Here is an 18,607-nt window from a genome sequence, read left to right on the forward strand (position 1 = left end):
ATTGATAGAATAAAATGATTTGTTATAAGTAAATGTAAAAGTATATGCAAGTTTTTTTTATTTTTTTTTACTAAATTTGATTTGCTCTAATTATGTATAATATATAATTTTTTCTATAATTTTAAAAATAGTCTCCTTAATAATAATATGTATTTACTTTTTTTACAGTTATTGAATAATTTTTGTTAGATTTGATTTTATCACCATTAAATGTAAATAAAAATATATCTTAGTTTAAATGTACTTTATTAAAGACAGTTATATTACATAAGATCACAATCTTTAGATTGTTATTTTATATAATGTGTGAATTATATAAGAGTTATATGAGTTTTAATTCAGAATTACAAACTTCTACATAACGCAATCTTTGTGTTTTTTGTAATCCAACTATAGTAATATGAAGCATTAGTATATATTGGCAGTGCTGGATACAAACTCGACCTGAAGGACACCAAACCTAATAACTGGTATTGAGATGTAACTAAGCCGCTGCCAGAATCTCCACTGCAAAAATATTATTGTAAAAATATGATAATATAAGGACATTACAAAATTAAATATATTTGGTTAAATTATTTGTAAAAATATGACAATACAAAAGAGAGTGGCCTTTTCCCAACAATGGGTAGTTTAGACAAGTATAATAATAATAACATGATTACAGTGAAAATAAGAAATCTAGTAGTGTCCCGAACATAGCAGGACGACCTAGTGTTAAAACACGGTTCTTATTAAGTTCCGTTCCGTTCCTAAGTTAGCTGAATTCCGGAGGCGTTGCGCGCATTGCCTCGTTAACAGAACGAAAAAATGAAAATAGAACCTACAACTGATCGTAACAGTCGCACGTTTGTAACCTTGCGCCATGACGGCCTCATTTCAACCAATCAACTGTATCGGCCATCGGTGATAATATTTACCTTAACTGCATATATCTTCCGCAAACAGCAGATTAGGCGAAGATATCCTAGTGTTAAGACACTTCATTCTTGCAAGCAATGTCTCAAATAAGGGGCGCAAATGAATAAAAGAATGACCTAACACTACAATCTCTGCCTAAGGTAGGCAGGTAATATATGGAAAAATAGTTTAAGCTGAAATCATTAGGAAATTTCAAGAATGATGTAGAATCTTGTCTCCTGTCGTTGCTGGTGTTCCGCAGGGTGGCGTGTTGTCTCCTTTGCTATTTTCGATGTTTATAAATACTATTTCTGGTACTATTTCTTCTCTCTACCATTTATATGCAGACGACTTGCAGATATACAATCAAGCTAAAATATCTGACTTACCTACTGCAATCAAGGACATTAACAAAAGCTTGGAGAGTATATCTTCTTGGAGTAAGTCATTTGGTCTGCATCTTAACTCAAAAAAAACTCAACTGATTTTAATTGGTAGTGCAAAACTTATTTCAAAAATAGATGTATCGACTGTACCACCAGTACTTATTAATAATGATATTATACCATTCAGCAAAACTGTAAAAGATCTTGGTATCACTCTGGATAATAATATGTCTTGGGATTCACAGGTAAGTGAGGTTAGCAGAAAGATATTTGCATCCTTAGGTTCTCTTAGACGTTTGCGTAATTTTCTTCCTATACTTACTAAGATTTCGTTAGCAAATACTCTCCTTCTACCGATTCTTGATTATGCTGACACTTGCTATCTTGACTTAAGAGAGGAGCAATTAAATAAACTTGAGCGTATTCAAAATTTATGTATTCGGTTCATATTTGGCCTTCGCAAATTTGATCACATCTCTGATTTCCGTAAAAAACTCAAGTGGCTCCCTATCCGCCTTCGCAGGAATACTCACATCCTTCATCTTCTTTACTGTATTCTGTTCAATCCAATTTCCCCTCCTTACCTTAAAGAACGTTTTGAGTTTTTGGGCGAGGCACATTCTCGCTCTCTTCGCTCTGGACGTAATCTTACCCTCAAAATACCTTCTCACACTTCTTCCTTCTACAGCAGTTCATTTACTGTAACTGCGTGTAGATTGTGGAACGCCCTTCCTTTAGATGTCAGAAATGCCAAAACATTTCTAACTTTCAAACGTCGTTTAAAGTTACACTTCATGTCACTTTAAGATTTAGGTTCTTTTCCTTTTTTTTTTTCTTTTTTTTCTTCTGCCATTACACATTTTATTCTTACCATTTAGTTCTTATCTTTATCTATGTATGTATGTAGTTATATATATATTTATTTATATGTTTGTATATTGATACGGCTATATGTATTTATGTATGCTTTGTATGTTATGTATGGTAAATATATTCTTATTTATTTTATACCTTTAATTTATGTATATATATATATATATATATATATATATATATATATATATATATATATATATTTGCACCCTACCCATATCTTAATTTGCTATTTCCTCTGCCTTAAGGTTGCCTGGCAGAAATTGCTATTAAGCAATAAGGCCGCCTTTTGTACATTTATATAATTTAATTGTATTTTTTTGTGTCTTTTCCTGGGTGTACAATAAAGAGTTATTATTATTATTATTATTAATCTTTAGTAAGATATGAAGTAAAAATGCTCACGGGGCAGCTCTTGGACTAGATTTATTGTAACTTCCGGCGCAAAAAGTGGATGGCGTGACTCGAACCATATTGCAGCCGCTTCTAGGTTTGACAGTCTGAGTTATTGATTTAAGTGTTATACTCCTTTCTGCAATTATTTCCTGTAAGAGTCGTGTCATTAAACAGTTTCTTATATTTTAAGATCTGGAAGGCTAGGTTTATATTTTTGTATTTTTTTTACAAATGTAAGCGTAAAGTACTTTAGTACCATTCTCCGCGTAAACGTTTAAATTGAACATTACAAAACGACCTGCCCGCGGCTTCGCCCGCTTAAACTGCACAATTATTTATTTATATTCTCACTACTACTCACAACTACTACTTACTTACTTAATGAAAATCATTGTCTTGGGTTCTATTACATTGCCCTTAGTATTAGATTTTCTCATATATCTTCCACGTACAGACAGCGATGAGTTGTAACTCTACTTTATTTGTGTAGATTATGTATTATACTCGAAGTTTTATTTAAATTTGTAAATTAAAAATTCCAAAATTTTAAATCTTCATTAATTTCATCGAAATAATATGTATAAATAATATATGTAGGTGATGGTTAAAGAACTTACATTAAAACGACCCCATCCGGTTAAGGTACCTCTAGCATCACTTGGAAAAGACCGTCGTAATATAATTCTTTTAATAGATTCTCCTAAAGGAAGTTCTTTAGTTAGTAATAATAACGCGATGTCATTATATTTCATAATAGGGTTAAATTTTTGGTGGATTATTACACGTTTCACTCTTCTGACTGCTAATGCCTGGAAATAAAAAAAAAATGTTGAAAAATCTGTAGGTACTGAGTATAGACAGTGTTCTTGTCAGCACCACTTTAAATGAAACCACAGTTTTAACTAGTCTATAAAAGCCTAAAACATTTTTTATTGTTTCCCAAAACTTTTTTTTATTGTTTTCAAACAAAAGAAATAATAAAATTATCGTTATAAAATAAAACGCCAATGGTTAAGGACGACGTACACACACCTATCAAAAGGACACCGCCGCACACGCCTCATTCCGAAATAGAGTCGTAGGAATTGGCGATAAAGTTCAAAGCTGTTTAACCTTTAGTAGTATTATTGTAGTAGAATGAGTTTACGTTATTGGTATCTATGCGTAACTGCGCACACGAAATACAGGTATGGATAAACATCGTGAAATGAAAAAAAAATCCTACGTCCAAACTGTTGAGATATCTTGATTAATTTCTTTAGATATGGGATTGAAATATTTTACCCTAAATACTATTCTCGTAAAAGGAGCGTTAACGCTTTCGCCTGTATAATGGCCCCGGTTAATTTATTACTCACTTTTTGCTCAAAGCAAAAAGCTGAGCAAAAAGTGAGTAATAAATTAAGAATGAAATATAGGAAATATAAAAAATATTTGCCTCCGAGATTATTATTAAGCAAAATAATAAGTAATTAAAATGTCAGCGTCAACAAGAAAATTTATAAAAATACCAATATTAGTAGTATATATATAATAGTAGGTGTGTACGTATGTGTATGTATGTAAGTATAAATATGTATGTCATAAGTATAAATATATATGTATACGTACTTATTATCATAAATTTAGTATGTATGTATTTGCTATTATTTATTTATTTAATTTGTAATTACAGTATATATGTATATAGGATGCATGTCTTTGGATGTATATGTAGCTATTTATGTATTTGAATCATTATGTGTCTTCTTTATTATTATTACTTTTAATTTCTTATTTATTTTTCTCTCTGTGTTAAAAACTGCACTGTAATCTCTTCCCGCTGTTGGACAGTCATATCCACTTCCTTTAGTCGGCTGGAAGAGATTTCTTTTAGAAATAAGCCCACCATTGTTAACGAATATCTCAATTTTGTTTTACTTATATGTTTTTTAAAGTGCAATAAAGTATATATATAATATTTAAATACTATTTTGTCAAATTTAGAGTCCCCGCTACTATTTCTAAATGATAATTCATAGATCATGGAACTAGCAGGACCAAATTATTTATATACTAGCGGACGCGCGCAGCTTCGCTTGCGTAATTAGGGGTGAATTCTAATAAGCCACGAAACATGTGTTCAATGAAATATTTTTAAGAGTCTAAATTTCAAATTTTATAAAAATCGATTTCAGATTTTTCCATACAAACTTTTAACCCCTTATTTGCACCCTTAGGGGGTGAATTCTAGAAAATCATGAAACACATGTTCAATTAAATATTTTTAGGAGTCTAAATCTAAAATTTTATAATAATCGGTGGCGTTTTAAAGATTTTGCCATACAAACTTTCAACCCCTTATTTGCACCCTTAGGGGAAGAATTCTAGAAAACCATGAAACATGTGTTCAATTAAATACTTTTAAGAGTCTGAATTTCAATTTTTACAAAAATTGGTGTCGATTTAAAAAAAAATCTATACAAATTTTCAACCCCTTATTTGCACCCTTGGGGGGAGAATGCTAGAAAACGACGAAACACGTGTTCAATTAAATACTTTTAAAAATCTAAATTTCAAATTTTATAAAAATCGGTGCTGATTTAAATTTTTTTCCATACAAACTAACCTACCCCCTAACTAACTAACCCCTATCTCACCCCTTTAGGGTTAAAATTTTTCAAAATCCCTTCTTAGTGGATGTCCAGATTACAAAAGTAAACATCTGTCCAAATTTCACGTTTCTACGCACAGCGGTTACGGCTGTGCGTGCGTCTTACCTCAGTCAGTGAGGACAAGTCCTTTTATATATATAGAAGATAATAAAAATCAAAATCAATTTCACGCTTCATCTCACAGGCAGGGTAGGCAGAATTAACTTTGTATTAAGACATTCCATTCCCCCACTTTCCTAAGTGCCAGAGCGAAAAAATTAAAATATTAATAAATAATAATTCATTCCCTCGAATGGGGCTCGAACCCACAACCGTTGCGTTACAGTCACACCAATAATTATATTTTGATGCCCAGTTGGTGCTAAAGCAATACTATAAAATATTAATACCTTATTTATGTTTTCATGTCCAGCATATGCATTTATTTCTTTTTCAATCCTATTAAATCTTTCGTCGTAGACACAATGAGCGACGGTTATCAAATAATATTGGTTCAAAATTGACGAACCACATATATAAATGCCCCCGAACGTAGATATTTCCAAAAACACCGCGTGTGGATATTTACTTATGGGAGCATCTTTACCATCGATTATTTTCTTGTTAAAACTCCTGTAACTGTCACTATAGTGTACACATATAAAAATCAATATATAAATATAGATTAAACTTCTTTTTGATTGCATTTTCCTATTAGGTAATATAGTCTCTTTTTTTACTGTACAATCTTCGTGTGTCCATACAACGTGACATTGGCGAAGTGATATGTGCTCAACTGGCACGCTTTGAGCGCCATAATAAAAGAACCATACATAAGTAAGTTTACGGAACGATTTAATTATTATAGATTTTGTTTTTAATTTGATTTTACTGTGCATTATGATTTTAGGTACTCCGCGATCGTAAATGTTAAGTTAAACATTAATTGGATTATTTTTATGGCAAGTCAGTCAGCCTTTAATTTAGAGGGTATGATGAGAATTGTTCAATTGTTTGTAGTTAATTTGCAGTGTTTTGTACTTGTGTGGTAACAAGTACGATTTAAATATTTTTTTTTATATTATCAACTTCATTAATTTTATACTTTGTGTTGTTCACCAACCGTTAATAGGAATCTCGATTCATAATAAAGAAAATAAATTAATCATGAGTGCATTAACACTAGGTTCCCTCTTTCTACCCTGCTAAGTGCGGGATATAGCGTGATGCTAAGTTAATAAAGAAACGAAAATAAATAATCATAATATGAAATAAAATGTCAAATTTATTTCAAATACAGCTTCTAAATATTTCTACATGTTTAGTTATAATACAGTCGTGTTACCAAGATGAAAAGCTAATAAATTTCGTCGACATTCGTCACTCAAACAAAACAAGGTCATCTTTACAGAACACGTATGTACGTACAAATAACAATGCTCATGAGTGTTGAGTCCTTTCATAATCTAAGGCTTTCGCGCCTGCGCGGTCCCCGGGTCGATATATGGTGACGTCAGGGGAGTTCGGCTTCAGTCAGCCGCCGGTGGCCACATCGATCATGTGGCTGCAATGCATCGCTCTGACGGTGCTGGTGTCCGCGGCCGCGACCCGCGAAGTATTCACCAACTCATTCCTGGTCAGGTTCAAGAGGTCCATCCGCCACGAGGAGGCGCAGGAGCTCGCTTTCCGCCATGGCTTCGACAACTTAGGCCCGGTGAGTGGCCACGTGATATTGTAAACATAAACGTAGCTATATTTGTGCGTGCCATCATTTTATGGGACTGGCAGTGCCAATTTTTAATATTAACTCTTTCCGTATTTTATTTTACTGCATGCGTCGCTGTTTTTGGTGCAGATTATTTTGTACATATTTTTTTTTAAACTTTTACTACTTAAAGTTTATTTTGAGTTATTAACGCAGTTTGGGGACTCGAAATTAATGAGATTTTATCGATTTAATTCAAATTGATAGAAAAATAAAATAAAAGTTGTAATTATACAAGCTGGCCACAATTTTTCAAAATTTATTTATTTATGAAATAATATTTTGTTTTATATTTAGGAAATGTCCTCCTAAGTGTGGAATAACATTTTATATGTCAAAATAAAGTTAACTTTCGCTAAATGTAAATTATCCTTATTGAAATTTTAATCTGTATATTATCGTAGCCAGTGTTTAAATACACTTGATTTTTTTAGGTATGTGTAATGTGTATTTCTATATTAGTTCAATACCAAAAAATATTAGCATACATTTACAAGCATATTTTAATCTCACAAAAAGCAGAAAAAACAATGCAAAAATAACAAATGTAGCACTAAGGAAATAAAACAAAATACCAAAAGTAGAACAATGAAAAAAAAAGCTTTAAAATTAGGTTATTATCCTACAAAAAGATAAAAATAAAAAATATATTGTTTCTTTTTCTTCTTTCACTATTTGGTCACATATTTTTTTCTATTCTTATACAGTTATCGTGTCAATTTTTTAAACTCCTAAACTCTTTTCTTTGCTTATAAAGGTTCTAAAGTCCTTCTTTTGCCGAAGTGGGTGGGATCTGGCTTTTTCTTTATCCCTAGCGGGGAAATCCCTAAATACAAACTTATATCATTTATATATGGGTCATAATCAGAAAAGTGGACATTTTCGAATTCGTAACGTAACTGATACGTAACAACACTGATAATGTTTGTTACGAAACTGATGTCATAAGGCATTATACACAACAAAATAAAAATATTATATGAATAAAACTATAGTTTTTTTTTATTTAATGAGACACAGATTAAAATTTTAAAGATTCAATCGTTGTATTAACAGATTACAAATGTAAGAAGAAAACATAACAAACTGACAATATTAACAATATAATAATGCTAGTTCGTAACGTAACAAACTTATATTTCTAGTTAGAGATCACAAAGTTAATGATAAAATTAAATCCACTTTAAAATATATCAAAATTTGAGTCGTTATCACTGGAATTAAGTTTAATTCTTTGTAAGGGTTTATTCCGCATATCTCCATATTTAATAGGATTGGTCTTTTTAAGACTAAAAAAATGTTTAACTAAATCGGTTAAGCTGTTTCTGAGATTAGCGTGCACAAACACATAGACAAACACGCAAACAAGCAAAAAACTTAAAAATCTTTATTTTTGGTTACTTGTTGTTATGAAAAGTCACTAATAGTTTTTTTCATATGCCAGCAATTTTTTTTTCTTATATACATATCTTCCATATACAAGCACCGGTTCGTTACAACTTTATTATAAACATATATAAGAAAACATTAGTAACGTAAATGTGAACTAGGCTTCATATTTCCTCAGTTTCGTTACGTAACGAAATATAACTAAATTGAGAATAAAGTCTGAGAAATTCTAAGCTTTTTAAATATTTGCTCATAAGCCACGTGTTGTATTTGTAAGCACTGAAGTTCTTTCTTTTTAAAACGAAATTATAGAATACTTACCAAAATAAAAGCCGTTTATAACCCTGAGATGTAATTTCACGCATTCCCTCTAAATCATTTCAACCCCTCTACTGCTGCGAGAACACTACTGGTTGTAGCTACGATAGCATTGACTTTTACAATTATGGTGCCACAATAAAGAATAATATTAAACACCATTCAAAATAATTGCGTTCATAATTTAATTGTACGTTACTAGCCCTGAGTAACGAAAAGACAATATTTTGGGACAAATTTACTTAATTCATATATATTATTTATTAAATAATGTATCAATAAAAGTACTTCTATTTAATATTATGCATAAAGTAAAGTAATATAAACATATCTGAAATCAAATAAAACCATAAACATTCGTAACAAATCAATTCTTAAAAAATAAAGTGGTGAATGGGACACGAAAAATTGTACGGAAGTATTTTGAAAGGTTTTTTGCAACTAACAAAAAATACTATTATTTGCCATAATACATTTAAAATATTACAAAAATCTTTAAGTTAATAAATAAATTTATCTTAAATGGCAAAATATTTAAATTATCTTTAAAATTGTATTTTTAAAACGCATTCAAAGTAGCGGGACAAGAAAAGACACAAAATGTACACTTTTTCTGATTATGACCCATATATATTTTTCTGTTCAGTCTTTATACATCTCATGTATTTCGCTGCGGTTACATCGTTCTACACTTCATCCATATTTCAAAGTTATTGTCAAAGCAAACCGCTAAAACTTTTACATATTATATAAATATTTTGCCAAGACATATGCTAAATGTAACAACATATTTAATTCATATCAAAGAAGACCACTATGACTAGAGAGAGAATATTCGTAGTCTAATTTAAAAAATGAGTAAGCATAATATATTATAGGTGCTAATCAGCGTTGCCAGACGTCCCGATTATTAATTCAAAATTTAAATATTTTTCATAAATTATTGATTAATTAATAATATTTTTTTTTATTATATTATTTTTTTAATACTATACTACCCCGAGACAAAATCTGGCAACACAGGTACTAGTATACTTAAGCTGCAATCGTCGAGTAAGCCGCAAACATAGAATTCCTTCAATAGACGGCTTAGCACCTGCAACTATCTCTTATTAAATACGAGTATCCATTTCAATGAACGTATGGGTTTATAAATAAAATATTTAGATTTTCTCATATTATTAATTTAAATGAGATTTTATTTTAATATAAATAAATAAATAAATCAGCTTCATGCTGTAGGTATACCCCACGAAGCAAGACAGAGGGAACCTAGTGTTAACACACCCCTTTCCCCATTGATTCCGCCGAAATTTTCAAGGCATTGTTGAGTGAAGGAACTCAACGCTAGGCATTTGTCTTTGGGCTAGAGCGAAGAAATAACTTACTGAATCTGGACTGAACACACAACAGTCGCGTTACAGTCATACCTTTGTGCCTGCGGGACGATGCCTTTATTTTAATGTGAAATCGGAAATATAGGGTAATTAAGATCGTACGATTTACTCGTATTAAATACAATTTGGGATGTTCGCATTGTGTATGGGACATTAAAACGTATATAATATACCATATATAATATATTGTTTAAATTTGCTGTTAGAAAGCATTATGATACATATTATGAAAGTTTGAATGTAATCTCAAAAATAATCGATATTTGTTGTATTCAAACTGTACATAGTATGTACATGTACATAGTTATATTAACATTCTCTACTTTCTATTCATTAATGGTCAATATTATTTTATATTTTTTTCGACGCCACGTAATGCTTGAGACCAGTTCACTTTCTCGCTCTAGTAACGAGGTAAAGCTCAGGGTTGAGTTACGCCACGCAACACGGAATGCCTCCAGAATTCGGCACGGATTTCGGAAAACGGAAGTGTCTTAATAAGAGCGGAGTGCATTAAGACCAGGTTCTCTCTGTCTACACTTCGGAATACAAGCTAGAGAAAAAAATCGATCTTAATAATCATATTGAAGTATTTACTATTATATGGATATACAATTTGAATAAACATCGCATACGCTTAAGCACGTGTCAACTGACCCAAAAATACATCACGAATACAGATGCCGTAATCGAGATATTATTATAAATACTAACTTTTAGATGTGGGTGGGTGTGGTGGTGAGTATGTGTTGAAATGGCGGGCTTACAAAATTCGTGGTTGCGATTACATCTGCTTTAGACAGATGGATTGATAACAATACCCCTGACATTGATAAGAGTATGCGGGCTAGTTCAACGAACGTGTGAACTACGAGTAAGTGCAAATTTTACGATTGTTTAAAGTTCAAATAAATCGAAATGTCTGTCTGCGATGTTATATGGGCGTTTTCATTTTTTTTTATGGAAAAAGGACAAGGCAAACGAGCGTTCGGGTCACCTGATGGTGATCACCGCCGACCACGACCCCGTGCTGCATCAGAGGAGCTACAGGTGCATTGCCGGCCTTTGAGGTGGAGATAGACGCGCTTTTCGAAGGTATCCACATGGAAACACTGCCGCGGGTAGGCCATTCCACAGTTCTGTTCATTCTGGAAATGGTGTTCACGAGGACTTATAATTCACGAACTTGGAGAAATTTTATAAGCAATTAAAGCGTCGTGATGATAAGCCGTCGACTTCAGTCTTCTATAGTAGCTTGTGAAAGGTCGATAAACAAAAGATTTCTTTTATAAAACCCTATCGGGATAAAATCGCTATTGGGGATATGCCCTTATCTTCCCACCTTACCTTTTGAAGAAAACGGGGAAAACAACCAAGAGGATAAACTTGAAAATCAATTCGACGTCACCTTAAAACGTCACCATAAGCCTTATTCTTTAGAATAGGAGCGTGCCAATGATCTCCTATGCTACAGCTTAAGTCTAAGCTTCGGTCGATGTTCAGGCTTATGTTAGCCTGTGTCATATATAGATATAGAAGATATAGAAATCCCAACCCTTAGACATCTATAAGTAATTTCAAAAAAGTCGAAAATGACGGAAATTAGGAAAGTTCAACAAGATTTACAATAAAACACAGGCTTTAGAGGCCAGAGGTGATGGTGAATCTGTTGTCGCTCTTTGCATACTAACAAGAATCTTGACATAAACTAGTTAAAATGACAAAGGAAAGTTATTACAGAAAAGGCTTTTATACTTAAAATAAAAAATTAGATTGAAAATGCTTTTTAGTATAGTTACTAGTTAATAGAATTATTTTTGAACCGAACCTTTTAGTGTTTATTAACTTTGACGCTCTACTTAATAGTAGAAGAGTAAGTTACTCTTGTAAAATATGGAAAATAGTGTATTAGTATGGGAAAAATTGTAAAATGTATGTTTAATAATAAATTTTACTTTAATTAACTATTACTAAAAGCCAAAAGTAATCTGCAAATCAATACATTAAAATTTTATTTGTACTGGTATACCTCTAAGGCCTCTTTCAAATTTCAGCTGCGAATTTTTGTTATTTAACTATAGTTTTTATAGTTAATTTAACTGTAGCATAAAGCGTGGCGTAAGCTATAGCAACCATCTTTCGTCATTTTTGAACTAACTGGAACGACCCTGGAACGACGTTCATATGTTTTTGTTATATCAAAAATTTTACAAAAAAATATGAAGAAGCCAGTAGTGCAGGGGCACAAGCGCGTGACTGTAAACGCGACGGTTATTTGTTCTACTATCACTCGGGGGAATCAATTTATTGCTTATTATGGAAAGAAAAGCGCGAAAATCGACAGAAAGTGGGAAATAGAGTGTCTCAACACTAGGTTCCCTTAGCCAATTACACTATACGCGGGATACATAAAATACACAAATATTCGTTTGTCCGAAAACGTTTTCCACATCCACGGCCGTCGGTCAGTGGGTAACCTAATTCGTGACCTACATATACGATATGTGTTCCGGCGGGAATCGTAACTTCAGATTTCTCATGTGTTCTATATATATATCTTTATACGTGAGATTTAGGAAGTATGAAACTTTAATAAATTTGAGGACAGATGTGGCGTAGCTCGTAGGTGTGGATTCCTATTCGAGGAGAATTATTTAATCTTTTGCGTTGAGATTCCTCACTCAATACGCAATGCATTCAGGTATTCGGTGGAAAATAGGGACGGAGTGTCTTTGCTCTACGTTCCTAGGTTCTTTCTGACTACTCTGAAGCATAGGGCTGGGCTTAGCTGAAGGGAACCTACGAACGTAGTGCATTATTATATTTTATCTAATACCTTCCCCATAAATTTATGTATACACTCATGACATACGAATTTTGGTATTTCTGAATTTCATTATACCTCCTCAAATGTCTTTGATTGCAGTCTGCTATTGCAGTTGGCGTCCACCATTCATTCCCCTTCTTTTTTCGTATTAAATATAGAAAATTATCAATTAATATTATCAAGAAATAAATTCTAAATGTAAATATATTAACTAGATGTACAAAAGATATAAAAGCCTTATAATTGATAAAGAAGTATATTAAAATTGTATTTCGTTTATTGTATCAGGAAGATAACGATTACGTCACTCTTCTGTCAGATATAGAATATGAATAGAGTAATAATTTGGTTTTTTTTTTGGATAAATATTTCAAACTATATATAATTTATGATAAAATATTGTAAACTATTATAATATTAGTATTAATTTCATGTACCCAAGTTCAAGTGTACCCGTTTTAGGCCGTCGGTTCGATTCCCATTCAGAGGAATGAATTTTTATTTAGTAATAAAATATTTAATCAGCAACAATATCAAATAATTGTATTTTTTCAAGTCGACATAGTTACGATTTTATGTAAAGCACGTCGCTGAGTTCCTTCACTCAAGGTACAATGTTTAGAAAATTCTGCTGAAAGTGAGGAACGGAGTGTTTTAGCCTCGGGTTCCCTATACCTACCCTGTTATATATGGGATATAGGGGGGGGATTTAAGCGGGAAAATCCATTTTTACAAAAAAAAATGATATAATATATTATTTCGGCCACATTAATAAGAAATAAAGTCATATGACGTTAATAGACCTATTAGCAATCATTGTTTGTCAGTGTCCGGATAAGATTAGTGTTGTGAGCGAATAGGATATAATCATTAATTAAACAAGCGAAATATCGATGGAATGGCTTATACAGATAAATATTAAGAGGTTATTGATCGATCTTCAATTTTATTATACTTTTAAAATATTTTTTGTCTACTTTTATTATTTTTTGTCTTTTCATGAAATTATCCTAAATAGCAATTTTGAACTTAGTCCATCTTTTTTTATATATGTTACGCTATATGTAGGGAAGGCAGAAGGAGCCTAGTGTTGTTACTCTCCGTTGATTCTGACGGCATTGCGTGTTGATTGGTGGAACCCGCCCTTCGTCTCGACATGAGCGTGAGCAAATGAAAATATTAAATATTTCATTTCTTTAAGTGGGAATAGAATCCACAATTTATTCTGTTTACAAGTGATACACTTGTTCTCCTGCGTCACGACTGGCTTCTGATGGTTTAAAGATCGTCTCATCAATGTGATCGATATATATATAAAGTCTTATTATAAAATAGTTTAGTCATTTTCGTTTCTCTTTATTATAAAATATTTTGCCTATTGAGGCATAAAAAAATCTCGTAAAAGATAAAAATCAGTAGTTCCCACTCAATAACATTTTATTTTATGGAACCAAAGGCACAAACAAACATTTTAAATCCCTCAAGTGGGATTCGAATCTAAAACTATAATTTTTTGTCAAGAACATGTCCTCCAGTAGGTTCTTTAGTTCATTTGTCTATCGTAGTAGCGGAGTGTAAACAGAACTTTAAATTAAAGCTAACTTCGGATCAAACTTTGTTTATATTGCAAGTCGCAAGAAAAATACTTGTGTAAAATCTGAGTTAGACGAGACCGATGCTTGTGGTCTAATTTATTAAGCTTCGTGATTTGTTTTCTTTGGTAAAGTTTGATATTTATTCGGTTTAAATTATTATTTTCGTAAATGAAATGAAGAATATTGATGTGCTCTTTTAAATATACTCATATATATGGTATTTCTCTTTTCAATTTTTTCAGTGTCACGCCTTATCCCGCAGATAGCAGGTAGGCAGAACCTAATGTTAAGTTAGTGTTAAAACTCTTCGTTTGCCAATATCCTCTGATTCAGGAGGCATTGCGTGTTGAGTAGTGGAACTCAATGTTACGCTTTGCCTCCACACCAGAGCGAAGAAATTACAAAAATTAAAAATTTCTTCAAGTGGGAATCGAACCAACTGGCTTCTCCGAAGCCAACTTATTCTTGCTCTTATTTCGCATAAAGTGAAGACTTATAAGACTGCCCTGAACGCTTATAGCCTCACATTTAAAGGGTGGTAAGTAAACAACGTTTAACATAACTATGAAGTAAATTTACTTTATACAAGCTCGACTAAATTCGCTTACAGAATATAATTATAGTGGAAATATGCTGACATTTCTGAATATTAAATTCGTATAATGATAATATTATTCGACTTTATATATCTTTTAGCAGAATATTATAAAAAGTATAATATACAATATGTTTGTTTATTTGTTGAAGCCTAAATAACATCCAAAATGTATGTAAGTATATAAATGGTAAAGATAAAAAAAAAATATTTTCTCTGCTTTCACAAAAAGTAATATGTGGGAGAAGCAGGAGTAAAATGAAATGAAATTTGATAATAGAGTTTACGAGAAGAATGAATAAAGTTTTAAATTTTCTTTTTTATTTCAAAAGGCGTTGGTAATTGGATAGTAGATTTAATTATAGAGAAAGGACGAAATGAAAGTTGAAGTGCTGGCGGATATTAATAAAAAAATAAAACAGAAAAGACAATACCTTTTCTTTTAGAACGTAAAGAAGTATGAATAGTAAAAAAATGTAAGTAAAATAAGGTATTGAAATAGATATTATAAAGTAATTTTTCATCATATTAATTTATTCAACTTCATACTGTACCCTGCATGTACCAGAGTATGTAATAATAGCCTAATGTTGAGATAATTCGCTCTCCATTTTCCACCGGAATCTTGAGGGATCGCGTGTCGAGTTGCGGAACTTAACGCTACGCTTTGTCTCGACACCAGAGAGAGGAAATAAATATATTAATTATTTTATTTCCCCGAGTAGGAATTTTGAGGTCAGTCGTGGCACAATCACACAAGCATATGAATGTTAACGCAACAGGTTGTTTTCACATTCGACCATATTTTTTCATGAAAATCCTCCAGAAATGGCTAGGAAGTGGGGAACGGAGTGTCTTACCACTAGGCTCTCTCTGTCCACCCTGCTACTGCCTGAAGCAGAAAAAATAGAAAATAACATGGCATCTAAAACTACGTACGGCAAACCGTACGGTGTGACAAACGCCTCACCCGACCTAGACCCTACTAGAGGCACTTAAGCCTACACTTAGGTATATTATATAAATCTTATGAAGTTAATATATTGTAAGTAAATAGGGAAAAGGTTTCTAAGTATATTTTCGTGTAGAAAACCGAGATCTACTATTTTGCTATATAATATATATTTTAGTTAGAAACTCATGGATTGTAGATTTTTGAATTTATTATATTCTTTTGTTTGGGGTGTGTTGTCGGCTTTATATTTCTATTTCTTATCTCTGGTGTCGTGGCAAAGCGCGGCGTTGACTTCTGCCACTCAACACGCAAAGCCTCCAGATAACTTAAAGCTACGCTTTGTCTCGATACCAGAGAGATGAAATAAATATATTAATTATTTCCCCGAGTAGGAATTTTGAGGTCAGTCGTGGCGCAGTCATACAAGCATATGAATGTTAACGCAACAGGTTGTTTTCACATTCACCAGAAATCGGCAGAAAGTGGGGAACGGAGTGTCTACTCACTAAGTTCCCTCTGCCTAGACTGCTGTGTGCGGGATACAGCGTGAAGCTGAAGAAAATTTATAATTTTCGTTTGTTATATATACGAGAAATTATTTCTAACTTCCAAACATAAATAAAGATATATCAACTTTTGTCGAAGAAAAAGGATATAAACTAAAAGAACTTTGACGATATTAAGTGACACCAATATACTGTTATGGACGTCAACGTGACGCTGGTATCATCAGACTTGTTTACCCCATAATTTATATCGACTTACTCTTGAAGGAGCAGTCAGTACAATTATGATGAACTCTAACATGCGTGGGCTCTCGATCTTGGGGGTTTTGATTAAAAATACATAAATAAACCCACGCTGATGTCTGACACTATTACAGTTTCGTAGGACTATTTTAAATCTGACAGTATGCACATACATAATTTTTATATTTTTGTTGTTATCTCGTGTCATTTGTGTGTGTTATTCCGCATTTAGGAAAGAATTATACTTTTTTTTGGAAAACATATGAAAACTTATAATAAAATTAGAAGAAAAAATTTTTTGTTTTATGTTTTCTAAAAAAGTAGGATGTATGGATGATGAGTAGGTTCTAGTAATCCGACTATCGTTTCTATTTGTTTTCAATTAATTCAGTAGTGTTTTCTATTAATATTTACATATAGGTAATTATATAGCAATGATAATATTTACTTAACGATTTATTGGCTAAAGTAAGTTAATGCTGAGAAATAGATCACTTATTTTGAAAGCTTTAGTGATATGTAGATATTTGAAGACTTCTGCGAGTCCAATCGTGACGCATGTTCATAAGTGTGTGACTGTAAACTGGTTGTGGGTTCAATCTCCACTCGAGGAAATGAAATATTTATTTTAATGTACATTTTATTTCTTTTCCTCTGGTGTCGAAGCAAAGCGCGGCGTTGAACCCCGTCACTCAACACGCAATGCCTCAAGAATTCAATGGAAAATGGGAAACGGGGTGTCTTAACACTAGGTTTCCTCTGCCTATCCTGCTGTGTGCGCGATTTAATTATTTTTTCAAGCTATTTCTATAAAAAATATTGTAAAAAAAACTAGAACTTCTCCAAAATCCTGTCGATCTACTTCGAAATAATTAAATATATGAAGTAATTCACTAGAAGTTATATATTATCTAAATCCATGTCATGTGATTTTTTATTATCTCTCTTCAATATTACGGGAGATATCTCGTTCTTTGCAAAGTAAAAATGTTCGTTAATGACTATGTAAAGACGTTGCGTGCTTCGTAGAAAACAACGCTATAGCTTTTTTTGTTAAGCCGGGGAACCCCCTATTTGTGGATATAAATATTCCCCTGAGTACAATTTAAATCTACAGCCTTCACGTATATTATAATAGCGTTTAAGGTCGTTTTAATATTATTAAAAAATAGGGGACTTGTAGTGGACTGCATTTTTTAACTTATTTAAATACTTACTTAGCCTAATCCCTACTGACGTAGCCAGAGAGAAGAGGACGCCATACGCTACAATTTTTTAAATATATTTTAATACTAGTGGACTCGAACGCGGCTACGCCCGCTTGAAATTATTTTCAGTTTTCAATAGAGAGATGCGTTAAGCAAGCTCATTTTGGGTGACGTTTTCTAACAACAAAGACAGACAGACAGACAGACTTACTTTCGAATTTATAATATAGGTATGGATATAAAAAAAAAAAATTGCTAGCGTTGATGAGGCGTTCGTGGCATAGGTTCACAAGAGTGACTATAACGCGATAGTTATTGGTTCGATCCCCACTCGATGGGTTTAATTATTGTTATTATTATGGGTGTATTTATGAATATTTTTATTTCTCTCTGGCTGTGGCACCAAAGCAAAGCCCGGCACACAAATAAATAGTAAACACGTAATGCCTCGAAAAATTCAGTGGAAATTGGGGAACGGAGTGTCTTAACACTCGGTTCCGTCTGTCTACGTTGTTGTATGCGGGATACAACGTGAAGCTGATTTGATATTTTAATTCTAATAAAATAAAACAAATTAAAATTAATGTAATTGCATTTATAATTCAAATGATTGTAGATATT

At 32.3% G+C, this 18,607-nt stretch overlaps 2 protein-coding genes across 2 annotated transcripts in view; one reads left to right on the plus strand and one right to left on the minus strand.

Moving 5' to 3' along the window:
- Nucleotides 1-273: 273 nt before the first annotated feature.
- Nucleotides 274-5,873, minus strand: LOC146536693 (hypodermin-B-like). The gene is made up of 4 exons (XM_085189507.1): nt 5,599-5,873; nt 3,173-3,364; nt 2,565-2,704; nt 274-507 (listed from the first exon to the last, which is right to left on the minus strand). Exons 2-4 carry the CDS (start codon nt 3,305-3,307, stop codon nt 345-347), a joined length of 438 nt encoding a protein of 145 aa, XP_085045633.1. The 5' UTR covers nt 3,308-3,364; nt 5,599-5,873; the 3' UTR covers nt 274-344.
- Nucleotides 5,874-6,712: 839 nt separating this feature from the next.
- Nucleotides 6,713-18,607, plus strand: part of amon (prohormone processing protease amontillado) — a 52,555-nt gene continuing 40,660 nt past the window's right edge. The window contains exon 1 of the mRNA XM_085189027.1: nt 6,713-6,902. Within this exon, the coding sequence (XP_085045153.1) occupies nt 6,747-6,902 (156 nt within the window). The 5' untranslated portion in view covers nt 6,713-6,746. The remainder of the gene's footprint in view (nt 6,903-18,607) is intronic.

This window comes from Heliconius melpomene, chromosome 8, assembly GCF_056956725.1.
Source record: "Heliconius melpomene rosina isolate 202511_hmr_F chromosome 8, ASM5695672v1, whole genome shotgun sequence".
Lineage (NCBI taxonomy): Eukaryota > Metazoa > Arthropoda > Insecta > Lepidoptera > Nymphalidae > Heliconius > Heliconius melpomene.

What these genes read in the sequence shown, in the direction of transcription:
- LOC146536693 (XM_085189507.1), bottom strand. Translation starts at nt 3,307, where the DNA reads ATGAAATATAATGACATCGCGTTATTATTACTAACTAAAGAACTTCCT. An exon ending in CCGGATGGGGTCGTTTTAAT is followed by an intron (nt 2,705 to 3,172) that starts GTAAGTTCTTTA and finishes CGACTCTTACAG; the next exon opens with GAAATAATTGCAGAAAGGAG. An exon ending in TCTAGTCCAAGAGCTGCCCC is followed by an intron (nt 508 to 2,564) that starts GTGAGCATTTTT and finishes ATATTTTTGCAG; the next exon opens with TGGAGATTCTGGCAGCGGCT.